The following is a 13,918-nucleotide window of genomic DNA, read 5'->3' on the forward strand; positions in this document are numbered from 1 at the left end:
GGCAATCCGTCAGCACAATCTTTATGAATGCCATAAAGAATCACTATTAAGGCCACAGTGAAGGCATGATCCACAGTCGGATGGAGGTGACCCCAAAAAGTGTCCTTATCAGGCGCTACGTTCTTAACCGTGTAATGGCGGCTCATCTGCATGATCATCAACCATCAGTCAAATTTATCAAAATCCATATAGCAAACACACACACACACACACACATATGTAAGCCATTAGAAAATTTTTAGAGAATACATAAAGAGAAAGCATAGCAAATAGCTTAACATGCATGAAAAAATGCCTCTGTTACTTGGCTATCATGGTATTAGACTCCCCAAGGTAAAAGGTGCCTGACCGCTCAAAGTAGCTCCCTTTGATCTTGAAATCACAAGCCTGCTCGCCAATGTTAGGAGCCAAGAACATATTGAGTTAGGCTTTTTTTTTTTTTTTGGTAAATGAACAATAGATCGTTTGAGTCCGAGCTGTCTCTTTTGTAAACTTTCCATCCATTGTCTTGAGACATATCTAAAAATTTGTAGGTGATACTAACAAATACTAGCATTATAATATACTAACTAGCTTTTGTTTTTATTTTTTTTTTTGTTTTATCAATGAGCCAAAAAAACGGGAGGCATCTCTCTCCCAGATACCCCTAATCCCCTAATCCCTGGTGAAGGTGGAAAGGGATCTCAATTCTCAAGTCCTTTTGATATGACTGACCGCGATTTTATTAGTTTGGTAAGTTGGTACCTTAGGCTCACTAACTTCTATATCACGTATGCTTTTACCGGACATCATAGAGATCAAGTCATTGATTGCTTAAACTATTTGAAGGAATGAGCAAGGTGATCTTATTTTATTCTCTTCCGGCAATAATATGGTAATTTATGGATGGCCGAAGTTTTGTCTATTTGGAATTGAATTTTTTCTGCTTTTACTTATTAGCTTGTCCAACCTTGTTAGATGAGAAAATGAATTGTGTTTAAAGCTTGATTCTTTTCAGCAAATAAAAAAAAAAGCTTGATTCTTAAACAAATAGGGTCTGATATGATATAAAACCAACTTACATGGCAAACAATTTTGCAAGAATTAAATTCTCAGCAGTTACAACTCTTCAATTAAGAGGATCCCAAAATGGAAGGATGGTTATGGCTCATAAAGAAGAATAGTTATGGCTCATAAAGAAGGAGTTATGGCTCATCCTTTGATTTCAGTCTCCAATTGTAATGCATCCTTGCTCCCATGCCTATATATAAATGGGCCAAGGGACCCAAAAGGAGAGCTCTCATAGGTAGAAGGTTTAATAGCTAGAGAGACTTATAGCCTAAAGCTCTCATGGTGAGAGGCTCTAAAGGCCTCAACCATTATTCAACTCTTCTTTTTTGGTAGGTTGATAGGTCTATAAGTTGCCAAGGCTGAGGTAGAGAGCGGGACCGAGGTGAAAGCCGAGGCTGAGGTGGAGAGCAGGACCGAAGTGAGAAACTATGGCCAAAGAGAGAAGGCCAAGAGGAAGGATAAGGCCGAGGCTGAGGTGAAGACTAAGGCCGATGCCGAGGTGAAATCCAAGGCCTGAGGTGAGAAGCCATGGCTAGGGAGAGAAGGCCGAGCTGAAGTCCAAGACTGAGGTGAGGTCCAATGCTGAGGTGAGAAGGTTGAGGCTGAGATGAGAAGGCCAAGGTGAAATCTCCTAGACTGAGGCCGAGCTCCTAAAGGCTAATCTCTCAAGGCCAAGCTCGCAAAAGCCGAGCTCCTAAAGCCAATTTGAGAAGTTCAAGATGAGAAGGTTAAGGCCGACTCGAGAAGGCCAAGGTGAAAAGGCTAGAATGAGAAAACCAACCTAAGAAGGCTGAGTTAAGAAGACCAACTTGAGAAGATCGAGGTGAAGGTTGACTAGAACTAGGCTAATCAGAAGAAGACAATATTCTACACTAATATTTTTTCTTATACTTTCTATTTTTCTACCATTATTCCAAAGCAATTTTTGATTTAGGCCTCGAAGAGTCCAGCCAAAACAAATCCTACGAGCCTTTCTCTTCTTTTCGTATGCAGATCAGCACCTCTCCGTACGTTGACCGACATTCTCCAGATCTTCATAGTGGAGCAGAATTTTGGCATCAATAGTGCCTGAGTAGAATTTGAGGATCCAGATTCAAGTTAGGTGAGAAGTAGTTGGAATAGTCGTGGCTAAGCTCAGTTGATCCTGAATGAAGCTTGAATAATTCAAAGCTTTTTGAGTTTGAATCTTCTCAACTTGGGTTGAACACTTGACCTTTAATTAGAAGAAGTGTATTTTAAGTCATCCGTCGGCCGTGCATTGTGGAATGCTTTATATATCATTGAATAGGATCCAACAGTCAATCCGTAGCATGTCCTGCGGTACTTGGACGGTAGTTAATAGAGAATTGCTCCCTTTTTTTTTTAAGTTAATAGAGAATTGCTCATCACCACGACAATTTGATCCTTGGATGTGTTTCAATTTCCACCGCGACAATTTGACAGGATCTACCTGTCAATCAGTAGCACATCCTGAGGTACATGGATGTCTTCTAACTTCCACCATGACAATTTGACGGAGAATTGTCCACGTTTGAACAAGATCCAGCAGCCAATTAGTAGCATGTCCTGCAATACATGGAGGATAGTTGATAAAGAATTACCCATCATCATGACCATTTGATCATTCTCGGTGTTCCAATTTCCACCGTAGGCCTGCCATTCTTGCCAACCAAACATTGATAGCTTTATGATATTGAATATTATATGACTAAAGTTATGATGCATAACATGAAGGAAGATCCATCTAGCCAAACTCGGAAATTGATGATACAATTCAGACAACCTATGACAAAAGGAATTGCCCTTACCTTCTGTTTCTCGCTTTGTTTCTAAACTGAAGCTTCTTAGCTTGGTTAAAGATAAGGAACAAATAATCCCAGTGAACTGAAGCTTCTTAGCTTGGTTAAAGCTAAGGAGCATATAATCCAGATCTCACTGGTACTGAGAACCAATCAAAGGTCAAGGATAATCGGGGCAATGGAGGAGTATAAGATCTTATCCACACTTTGTGAAAAATATCTCAACCAAAGCACCAAAAAAGAAAAGAAATCAAAAGAAAAGCAGTAAGAAATGAATTAAGAAAATACACGCTACCAGGTCAAGGAGGCTCAGGTTACAGTATTTATTCCCAGCTGTTTTATATATATGGTATAGTATGCAACACCTCACAAAGCCCAAGCATTTATTATTACAGACACAAAGTCCACAACGCTTGAAACGACATCAATCTGAGCCATCTCTGTCTCTATTAATCTCATCAAGAATCACGATGAGAGCCACGACGAAGGCATGGTCCACATTGGGATAGACGGTCACCCCAAACGTGTCCTTCCCAAGAACTATGTTTTTAACCGTGTACTTGCGACTCATCTGCACCACCAGATAAACGTAGATAAGAGATGTGTGAGAAAATTAATTAAAGAGAATCACGGAAATTAAGAGAGAGCAATTCTTACTTGAGCTATGATGGTATTAGACTCCCCAAGATAAATGGTGCATGACCTCTCAAAATAGCTTCCTTTGATCTTGAAGTCACAAGCTTGCTCACTGGTGTTAGCAGCCAAGAACACATCGAGCGCTGTTTTGAATTGGATGAGTGATGACTTCCTGACGCTGAATAATAGATCTTTTGAGTCGGAGCTGTCTCCCCTATAGACTTGCCATCTTCTGTGCGCGGACATTATCTGTAAAATTATAGCCACGAATATATGAGGTTATATACTGACAACTATTAATCTACACGCGTCTTGCCTTACTATCTTACCAAATATTGGATAGTAAAAATAAAATTTATTGATTATTTGTTTTCTGTATTAAATTCAACATCCTAAATGATTTCGTTGAGATAATCCAATGAATTCCAAAACGCCCAGAAACAGATAATGAATTTGCTAGATCCGCAGTTGAAAAAAGAAAAGCAAATAATAATAATAATAATAATAATAGAGTTGCTGTGGTTTCTCCTCATCATGTCAAATATGTTGTGTTTTTGAGGGTGATTCAACTAGTTGATGAGATCAAGTAGATCAATTCCTTTAAAAAAGTTAAGAAGAAGATCTAGTTGACGATCTTGTTTTTTTCAGTAGAATGAATTAAAAAATGAAAAGATGTTTTATCCTAAATCCTAGGCCATTTTCTGCCAAAAGATCAATAAAGGAAAAATCATGGAGTTCAAGAAGGACTTCAGAAATGGAAAAAAACTATATTTTTTCTACGAAAATAATGGCGAAAATAAAAGAATTCATTAAGATCATAAATTCAAACAAAAGTTGGAGGTAATAACAATCAAAAGAAAAGCCCTCTCTCTTAAGATGATAACTAAAAAAAAAAAAACGGGGAAGAAAGAGAAAGCCAACCTTTTGTTGCATGGAGACGAGGGGATTGCCGGCGGAGTCGAGGAGGACACGGCGGTCCCTGATGCTGAGAAAAGTGCCCTTCACCTTGAACACCACCGTTCCGTTCACGTCCGTGACGGCGAAGTCGCCGTCCGTCAGGCTGATGGCCTTCTTCGTGACGGTGAGATCCACCGGGTACGGCGCGCAAAACTGCGGGCCCACCACCGCCACCGCCACCGCGCTGCCTAACGGCGCTGTGCTCGGCGTCGCCATGATCCTAACCGCGACGTCAACGGCTGACGGTAACTCGGAACTAGAAGGGCAGGTCAGAAATGCCGGCGAGCTCCTCCAAAAGTGTCACCGATTTCTATGAAGTTTCATCCCTATCTCTACCACTATCACCCAAGCGGCAAGGTCAAGGCTTGTCTCTTTCCCTTCTCTACTTTTATAAAGCAAACCGCACCGCATCTATTCATGTTGGCCGGCCCACCTTCACATGTTTTTTTTATAAAATATTATATATAACATATTTATAGCATATTGTAAAATATGGTATAAATATTCGTCTTGCCCTTTTTTTCTTTTCTTTTTTCCATGCAGTGTGCTCGTATGTCGGCATAATGCTATTTTATCATAATTATCTAATATATGGCACCGTGCTTCATTTAGAAGTGGCTCATCTATCTCCTTTGACTTTTAGGTAGCGTTGGGTCACTTAAATGAGAACGCCGAGATGATCTTAGATCAATTCTTATTCCGGAGTAATCTAATCCTCCATAATTTAAGGCCACTACGTTTGATATAATATATTTTAGTGATTAAAAATTTTCAAGTATCCATAAGTAATCTATTTAGTATTCCATAGAAATCTAAGATCACTCATCATAAAATATCAAGATTACCCTAATATATTCCATAAAAAATATATTTATTAATCATATAAAATATATTATAATAAAATATCAGTACATTATTTATTAATATATTCTATAAAAATATATTTATTAGTTCTATAAATTATTAATCTTATAAAATATATTAATTATTATTGTAGAATTAATATTTATATATATAATTATAATATATTTTGTAATACTATTAATTATTTTGATTAGAAAATAAGGTAAATAGAAGTAAGATATTCGGATTTATATATGTCTTTTTGCAATTCGTTGTAATTTTTTAAATAACAATATCTTTTTTATTTTTTCTATAAACAATCGTCGTTTTGTGATTCGAGACCAGGACTCCAGACCGATTGCAATAGGAGGCCAGCGCATTTTTGGTGAGTCAGTCTCAATGGTGGAGCTACGTGTGACATGGAAGGGCCTCATCTATGTCAGAGTGCACATGGATGCGCGGTGGATCTTTTTTGAGGGCGATTCAGTTATAGTGATCGATTGGATCCAGAGCAGATGTGCTAGGATAGACTTGCACCCCCTAATCAGTGATATTTATCACCTTCTGGAGGAGTCTGATTCTTTTATTGTCATGCATGTATTTCGGGAGGCGAATAGTACGGCAGGCTGGGCCGCCTTCGACATCACTCTGGAGACGTTACCTGGAGGGCATTGGAGCAAGTGCTTACTAGAATGCATTTTGTACTGTGATTATTTCAGGCATACTCACGGCCGTATGTAGTGAGAGACCAGTACACACCAAAAAAAAAAAACAATCACCTTTTGCTGGTCAAGTCCTAGGTAAACTAAAAATTTGGTTCGCCAATGGTTGTTTCGGTTCTATATTTTGCCTATCTAGATCTTTTTATGTTTTGATAAATTTTGAATGAAAAATGCTATGTATTACTCTTTATATCATCGATCTTGTATGGAAAACGGCAACCGGTTGAGTGGTATATTGAATCAATTGATGCCAATTCCTAATTATCACGTTGAATTGTGAATTGAGCAGTAAATTAGTTATTGGTTAATACCACTCTAACATAGTTATATTTCGACTCTACTGTTAAAATCTCATAAGAATCCATTTTATATATCGTCTGATTTAATAAAAAAATTATATTTTTGTTATTATTTTTAAAATTAATATATTATAATCTAAATTTTTATATTTATATTTTTCGCTAGATATGATTGCATGTGTCTACTTACTAGTAAAAGTACATTTCAAGTAATATATTTCGTGACAAAACACTCTAAAATGGGAGTATATTTATCAAATTAGATCACCAGAATTCATGTAGTTACAATCATCCATACTTTTCGTGGGGAAAAATTGCCCGGCAATATTTTTATGAGTTTTCATATATTCCCCCACTTTTATCCGAGTTAAAAAAATGATAATACATGTTGTCCTCTCATAATGAGAAGACCTTGCATCAAATTTTTTTTTTTATTTGAGGGTGTGAGCATATAAATGTTCTTTTTCTCTTTTTTTTTTTTTTTTTTGTGCGCTTTAACGGGTTCTTCATACAACGTGTGGATGAATACATCCAAGAAAATCAAAATACACAATCTCACGGAGTGCCAGTGGCATCTCCCTCTCTCCTGCCCACAGGGCGTATCCTGAGTGATGGGCCGCGTATGCCGCCACCCAATCAGCCGCCCCATTGGTCTCTCTGAATACATGCTTGGCCTCAAAGGCCACACCATCCCTCACCATCATCCCAATGTCCCAGATCAGAGGGTGGTCTGTGTTTTCACCACTCGATCTCCGCCGAATCCACCTAATAACCGTAGCCGAATCGCCCTCCAAGATGATCGAGCTAGCCCGCAGCACCTGCTGCGTATGGTGAAGACCTGCCCAGATAGCTCGCAACTCCGCCCCTGAAACTGATATGTCGAATAGCCGGCAACCGCCCGCTGCCACTATCCTGGATCAGATCTTTTGTATAGCAAGGAATTGTATTGCATATATAGTCCTTTGGATCAGATCTGTCCTTATGCTCACTGTAGCAGGATAGAGTCTGATTCCAGATATAATTAGATCTAACTTAACAAGGTTGGATCAAGTTTGGCTACCAGAGTTCATACTAGAACATATATGATTTATGAACCACTTTTTTTGTAGTGAACAACTTAAACCTTGTGGCATATAGAATAGGAAAGAAGGTTAAAACAGAGCTTCTCATAAAAAATAAAGCAGAGCTTTGCAAAGGTTGGGTATGGCGGTTTGAGCATGTTAAAATGCAATGCAGAAACAGATAAACAAAAGAAAATTCACTGGTAAATGATCCTCTGATTTATAGAACTTGAAGCCAGTACTCCTTAAAAAGATCCTTTAAGGGACAAATTCTGCTCCTTAACCTAAAAGAAAGATAAAGTACTAGCACAAGATGCCCAAGCTTCTACAAGGAAATCAAAATATACTTTTAATTATTTGTTACTTGCCTTATTTATAGAGAGAGAATCTTCCCCCTTTGTTTTCTGTATGTATTTAGATGAAACAAGCTGCAGAATTCCTTCCTTTCAAAACACAATTACAGCAATAAAGTTAAGAATAGAGTACTTTCCATAATTTTAACTAGCTTGGCCTAATTGCAAGCTTTTTTTTTACCTTTTTCCTTGCATGAGAGGAAGAGAAGGAAACCAATCCTTAAAATTATCCAAATCCAAAATTTGACATAAAGTTAAAGATGGAGTGCTTTCAATAACCCTAACTAGGTCGGCCTAATTTCATGTGAGGACCCGTGCGGGCGTGTGTTTAGTCCCACATCGGTTATTCGCTGGGTAGATCTTGGGTACTTATACAGGATCAAGGAACCCAAATAATACCTTCCGGCTAGCCATTTTGGGTGAGGTCCTGGGTTGTTACAAATGGTATCAGAGCGGACCCGACCTATAACTTATGTGGACTAGGGGACACTGCAGCACGGATCCATTGAGGTTGACCCCGGACCGATCGTGGTGTTTGTGATTAAATTTGAATGGATTTGAACCCTTAGCCTGACGAGGACGTCAGAGCTTGAACGGGGGAGTATGTGAGGACCCGTGCGGGCGTGTGTTTAGTCCCACATCGGTTATTCGCTGGGTAGATCTTGGGTACTTATACAGGATCAAGGAACCCAAATAATACCTTCCGGCTAGCCATTTTGGGTGAGGTCCTGGGTTGTTACATTTCAAGCATAGAACAACTCACAAGTTTTTTTCTTTTCTTTTCGCTTCAGAGGAAGAGGAGGAGGCAAATCCTTGTAATTATCCAAATCCAGATTTGGGGATGCAACATCCAAGCAAAGAGGCATAACCATTAGAGCAAGCCTCAATTCGCAATCCTAGCACTGGTCCAGAAAGATAATTTAATTATTTGTATTTCATAAACACACATGTTCATGATTTTTACTTGGCGTGAGGTATGGGCAAGTATGTCTAGCCAAAATACAGTCGATATTTTTGTTTACGCACATTGCTAGTCATGTATTCAAAACTTTTCCATCATTTACTTGCAAATTAAAGAAGCCAATAAGCCTCAAGCTGATGGTATGTTCTCAAGGGATGCAAATTTTATCCTTGCAAGTGTTCTGTGTTAGACACATGAAATGGCTGATTTAGAGCATGATAGAAAATTAAAATGGCAGTGCACTTGCATCACCATCACCACAAGAATCATGCATGGGTAGCACCATGCTGCACAATTACCATATGAATTACTATGTTGACATAAAAGATAACAAAATGTTTTCCTTACAGGAAGCACATCCAATATGAATGTATTTGCGGTCGTGGACTCCGAATTAAATGAGAGACAATCAAAAATTGGAACATACGAACTTATATACTTTATGACAAAAAAAAACATCACATCATTAATCAACAATAAACAAATACTTTAGAGGTGATAGTTCCATGCACATGAAATGTTATCTCAATTCACTAAAACTGGCTTGCCAACATCAGGATGCAGATATCTCCCATGCACCGCACCAATTTTTGAAGTTTCTCTATTCCCCTGTTGGCACATGATTAAGAGAACTCATAACATTTTAAAGGGGAAAAAAAATGAAAGAAAATAAATGCATACTACTCAGTAGAATTATTCAATCATATACTCATGGAGCTTGCTTGCAATAGTTGTCCACAGTAACAAAGAGACATTTAGACCTTAAACAAAATAATAGAATCTCCTAATCATTTGACTATATGCAGCATAGTTTTGTGCAGTATCATAATCCAAACATTTATGACCCCCTGAGGAAAAACTTCTGGAGATGCAAGTCTACGTTAAGCAAGCAGACCAATCAAATTTATTACCTCTGTCATCATTAACCTCGTCAAGAATCACGATGAGGGCTACAATGAAGGCATAGTCGATACTTGGATAGATGGTCACCCCAAACATGTCCTTTCCGAGCATTGCATTCTTAAGCGTGTGCTGACGTCTCATCTGTACCACCAATAATTATTAATTTAACAAATTATTTTAATATATAATTATTGGCAGTATCTTTATCTCAGCTCTTTATTAAGCCATAAATCATGGATTCATGATATATAGCTTGATATTGGGTAGAGACAAAGATATTACCAATAGTAAAACTGGGCACCATTAATTATTCTAAAAAAAAAACACAACATGAGAATTATCTAGAGTTCAGTTTGACATCAATTAAATGAAGTACTAATTAAGATATGAAGATATTATAGTGATCTGAAAAATAATGTAACCAAAGCAAGAATAGAATTTTTTAAAGCATGGCGGAAAAGCCTTTCTTACTTGGGCTACGATTGTGTCAGACTCCCCAAGGTAAATGGTGCATGCCCTCTCGCCATAGCTCCCTTTAACCTTGAAATCACAAGCTTTCTCACTGGTGTTAGCAGCCAAATACACACTGAGCTCGGTTTTGAATTGGATGAGTGAAGACTTCTTGGTGCTGAATAGCAGATCTTTTGAATCTGTGCTGTCTCCCCTGTACACTACCCATCTTCTGTGTGCAGTAAATACCTAAAAATTGATAGTGAGGATTAAGAAAGGTAACCTTTTTTTTTTGTTCTCTCTTTTTTCTTTGGAATACAAGGACTAGTACATGTTCCTTATGATAGTACAATTAGAAAAACTAACATTACCTATTTGATTTTTTTTCTTTCTAAAAGGACATATAAAGTCCATATGAGTAAGCTCTTTAGGGAAATTCTCAGTCTACATAGTAACATTTCTATCCTATTGTGCATGCCTTGCAGTCTACTTCACTGCCTAACTTTCTTCTCTATTTGAACTGCTCAGCTTCACGCAGCCTTATCGCAGCAGAGATGCCCCATGAATGCTCCAGTAACAATATCTTTGCCTAAATCGTTGCGCAAGTTTTTCAGCAATGGTAGAATTATTTGTTCATTACCCTGACTTTATGGAAAACTTGTCTTGATAAAGTTGAAATCTTTAAATGGCTGGCTCTGAAGAACAAGTTTAGCATTGTGAAGTTTCTCAACAAAAAAGAGACGAAGTATTTAGTTCTCTCTTTTGCTAAGCACCTTCTGAAACCATTGATCTTATAATCCTCTACTGCCCTTGTGCAACTCAGATTTGGAGAATGATACTAGATGCTTGCGACCTTTACTCCTTTACCAGGAATATGACCATTAGGAATTAACTCTGGATGTGAATTTTGGAAGACTTCCTCATCTCAATCCTAAGCTTAATGCATGGGCCATCCTTGGTTCTTGCAATCCTGGACCATCTGGAGAGAGCGTAATATCAGGGTGTTTTTGGACAGATCTCTCCGTTCTAGAGCTGGCTCCTTATCTCCTTTTCTTTCTTAGAAGGAGATTACTCCATTGAAGCACAATCAAAGTCTTCTTGCTCTTACTAGCAGGTTAGATCGGTTGTTGTAACCGATTTCGCAATGAATCTTCTATTTTTCTGGGTGCCTTTTGGCGTCATTTCTAGCCTCACTGGCACCTTCTCCTTCATTTGCTTAATGAAGCAGGTGCAGCTGCTCTCTCCCTTTCTCTATTTTTTTTTTTAAAAAAAACTTCTTCATGGACGTAGGAGATCTTGTAAGCTAGTGCATCAAAGCTTTTTTTTTCTTTTCTTTTTTTAAAAGAAAAGTGCGGTTTCTCATGGATTTAGGTAACTTATTTACAAGAATATGGTTGACTGCAAACAAGTTGACTAGCTGCTCAATCACTATCACGTTCAGTATTTTTACAAATAGTAGCAAATTAGAAAATTGACGGACAACAATCATTCATTCCTATGCAGGGCCAGTCCAATTCTTAGGCAATTGAAGCGGTCGCCTAAGGTTCCGGCCCAAAGAAGACCTGCAAGAAGGGCCTCAAAGATAAAATAGAAATGAAAAAGGCTCTCTTTAGTGAATTTGTCTTAGGCCGGTTCACTGCAGAGAAGGCTTCAAAGACAAAACATAAAGAAACAAAGCTCCTCTTAGTGAGTTCGCTTTAGATCTCCAAATACATTAAGCCGCTTTTGTTCCTATAGGCGTCATTCATCAAGTATATATCTTGGTGCACCACTACTAAAACAAGTAGTTATGACCGGTAGGGTTTCTTGTCATGTGGTGCACGTAATGTAGAAAATTTTTTTTCCTTTTGGTGGTTGTGATTGGTGGCATGCACAACCATGTGGTGCACCTAGGGTAGATTTTTTTTTTTTTAAATTTTGGTGGCTTTTTAAGACCTTTATTATTTGTAACAAAAAAAGCCTTTATTGTTCTTTACATGGAAAAGATCAATTCCAAGATTTATATTCAGGCTGCTCCTAGGAACCCCCAACAGGGTCAAATAAGATATGTAATTACTAACGGGCTAAAATAAGATGTTTAATCAAAGATCATGCCCGTCATAATCTCCCTTATCTAAAAACCCTCTCTGTACTTTTTCAAGAATCCAAGATCAACTTCAATAGTGGTATGCCAGATGGCAGAGCAAATAGTGGAGCGGCTTTTATTATTCATAATTTTATTTTCGATTTGGTGGAAGTTGGGAGTGTTTCCTTTACGCCACCACAATTCCCCTATCCGAATAGAGAGGTGCAGGGTATCATCTATGCCATCACCACCTCAATCAGGCTTGAAGGTGACTTCAAAAGATTGTCATTAGCTAGATAAATGGACTTGCCCTTCTGTAGCAGACTTGTGAAAGATTACTTTGGCGTTATCGGCCTTTTGAAGAAGTGTACGTATACAAAAAAGCCAATAGTGTAACTATTTGGTTTGCCTTCCATGTTACTAATTACTTGGCAATGTCATTCATCCACCTCACTTAAAAAAAGAAAAACAAAAATCATGCATGCTAATTTGGTACCAATATTCTAACTTTAGGATATCTATACATGAAAATGTCCATATTATTATTATATGAAAAGAAAAAGAAGAAAACAGACCTTTTGTTGCATGGAGAGGACGGGATTGCCGGCGTTGTCAAGGAGGACTCGCCGGTCCCGGAGGCTGAGCATTTTGCCCTTCACCTTGAACGCCACGGTGCCGTTCACATCCGTTACGGTGAAGTTGCCGTCCGTTATGTGGAGGGCCTTCTCTACCACGGTGAAATCCACGGGGTACTGCAGGCAGAACTGCGGGCCTACCACCACCACGGGGCTGTTTAACTGCGCGTAGCTCGGTGCCGGCGGCCGGTAGCCCTGCGCGGCCATGATTCTGACCTTAACGCGTTAACTTCGAACGGCGAGTTGAAGGCCGGAAAAGGGCGGAAAGAGAAGGCAAAGAGGAAAAGGTGGCAACTCGTTCCAAGCGCAAACTAACGCGTTTGAAGGAAACCGGTATGGACGTTGAGTACAACACGTGTCACAGCTCTGTTTCTCGTGCATCGCAAATGGTGGAATGGGAGCGATTCACCGGGCCATGGTAGATGCACACATGCAACGTATTTGTGGTATTGCAAACTTTTTTGCAAACCAAGAGAGGTCTCCATAAATCCTATTTCATGTGATCTATGGGCTTGTGTCCCAGGAGGATGAGTTGAGTATAATCCTTTTGGACTCGGGCTTGTTTTGCATGAGCAAAGGGACCAAATCATGTTGTATTTGGATTAGTACAGGGTAAGAGTTCGATCGGACTCAAGTTGTGTTTTGTGTAAGCCACATAGGTTTGAAGAGGTTGGCTTGGTTCTTGGGGTTGAGATGCCATTAAAATGACTCATTTATTGATGAAGATGACTATTGGAAAAGGTACAATCGAATTATGAGAATTTTGGAGCAGCCGTCTCCATCCTTATGAGAATTGTTTGGTTCGTAAGAATAATCTTTTGGAATAATTTTTTTAGAAAGCTAATACCTAAAAAATTAGGTTTTTGCATATTTGGTTAACCATGAAAAAATAACACATTTCAGAGTGATTTATATTTGATCGAGCATCTATTTTTCTGAATTTTTTTTGGAAAATATATGTTATGTGCTTAATAAAGAAAAATACTTTACTCCATTCTATATTACATACTTTTAAAAAAAAATTTCCAAATTTTCATTCGACAAAAATTGAACTTTTCCATATTCCATATCAATTTTTCTTTTTTATGAAATATAGAAAAATTCTTCACTTTCTTTTTCTATTCTAAGTCTCCTAGTTTTTCTTACCACCTTAGACTAATCCCTTGCCCATTCATTATCTCAAC

General features: G+C 38.4%; 2 protein-coding genes across 3 annotated transcripts; both read right to left on the reverse strand.

Annotated features, from left to right (window-relative positions):
• Window positions 1–3,099: 3,099 nt before the first annotated feature.
• Window positions 3,100–4,797, reverse strand: LOC103714390 (protein LURP-one-related 15-like). The gene is made up of 3 exons (XM_008801615.5): window positions 4,407–4,797; window positions 3,507–3,734; window positions 3,100–3,420 (listed from the first exon to the last, which is right to left on the reverse strand). Exons 1-3 carry the CDS (start codon window positions 4,656–4,658, stop codon window positions 3,274–3,276), a joined length of 627 nt encoding a protein of 208 aa, XP_008799837.4. The 5' UTR covers window positions 4,659–4,797; the 3' UTR covers window positions 3,100–3,273.
• Window positions 4,798–7,922: 3,125 nt separating this feature from the next.
• Window positions 7,923–13,699, reverse strand: LOC120110094 (protein LURP-one-related 15-like). 2 transcript variants are annotated; one of them, XM_039124032.3, is made up of 4 exons: window positions 12,675–13,699; window positions 10,056–10,283; window positions 9,593–9,725; window positions 7,926–9,290 (listed from the first exon to the last, which is right to left on the reverse strand). In XM_039124032.3, the coding sequence occupies exons 1-4, from the start codon at window positions 12,939–12,941 to the stop codon at window positions 9,283–9,285; spliced, it is 636 nt and encodes a 211-aa protein (XP_038979960.3). In that variant the 5' UTR covers window positions 12,942–13,699; the 3' UTR covers window positions 7,926–9,282. The 2 variants fall into 2 exon arrangements, with proteins under 2 accessions (XP_088559557.2, XP_038979960.3); XM_088703431.2 differs by having other exon boundaries at window positions 7,923–9,725.
• Window positions 13,700–13,918: the final 219 nt, after the last annotated feature.

The sequence above is a fragment of the Phoenix dactylifera genome, chromosome 8, assembly GCF_051530095.1.
Source record: "Phoenix dactylifera cultivar Ajwa chromosome 8, Ajwa_hap1_PhDact_Kaust_v1.1, whole genome shotgun sequence".
NCBI classification, from domain to species: domain Eukaryota; kingdom Viridiplantae; phylum Streptophyta; class Magnoliopsida; order Arecales; family Arecaceae; genus Phoenix; species Phoenix dactylifera.

What these genes read in the sequence shown, in the direction of transcription:
- LOC103714390 (XM_008801615.5), bottom strand. Translation starts at nt 4,658, where the DNA reads ATGGCGACGCCGAGCACAGCGCCGTTAGGCAGCGCGGTGGCGGTGGCG. An exon ending in TCGTCTCCATGCAACAAAAG is followed by an intron (nt 3,735 to 4,406) that starts GTTGGCTTTCTC and finishes ATAATTTTACAG; the next exon opens with ATAATGTCCGCGCACAGAAG. An exon ending in CTAATACCATCATAGCTCAA is followed by an intron (nt 3,421 to 3,506) that starts GTAAGAATTGCT and finishes CTGGTGGTGCAG; the next exon opens with ATGAGTCGCAAGTACACGGT.
- LOC120110094 (XM_088703431.2), bottom strand. Translation starts at nt 12,941, where the DNA reads ATGGCCGCGCAGGGCTACCGGCCGCCGGCACCGAGCTACGCGCAGTTA. An exon ending in TCCTCTCCATGCAACAAAAG is followed by an intron (nt 10,284 to 12,674) that starts GTCTGTTTTCTT and finishes ATCAATTTTTAG; the next exon opens with GTATTTACTGCACACAGAAG. An exon ending in CTGACACAATCGTAGCCCAA is followed by an intron (nt 9,726 to 10,055) that starts GTAAGAAAGGCT and finishes TTGGTGGTACAG; the next exon opens with ATGAGACGTCAGCACACGCT.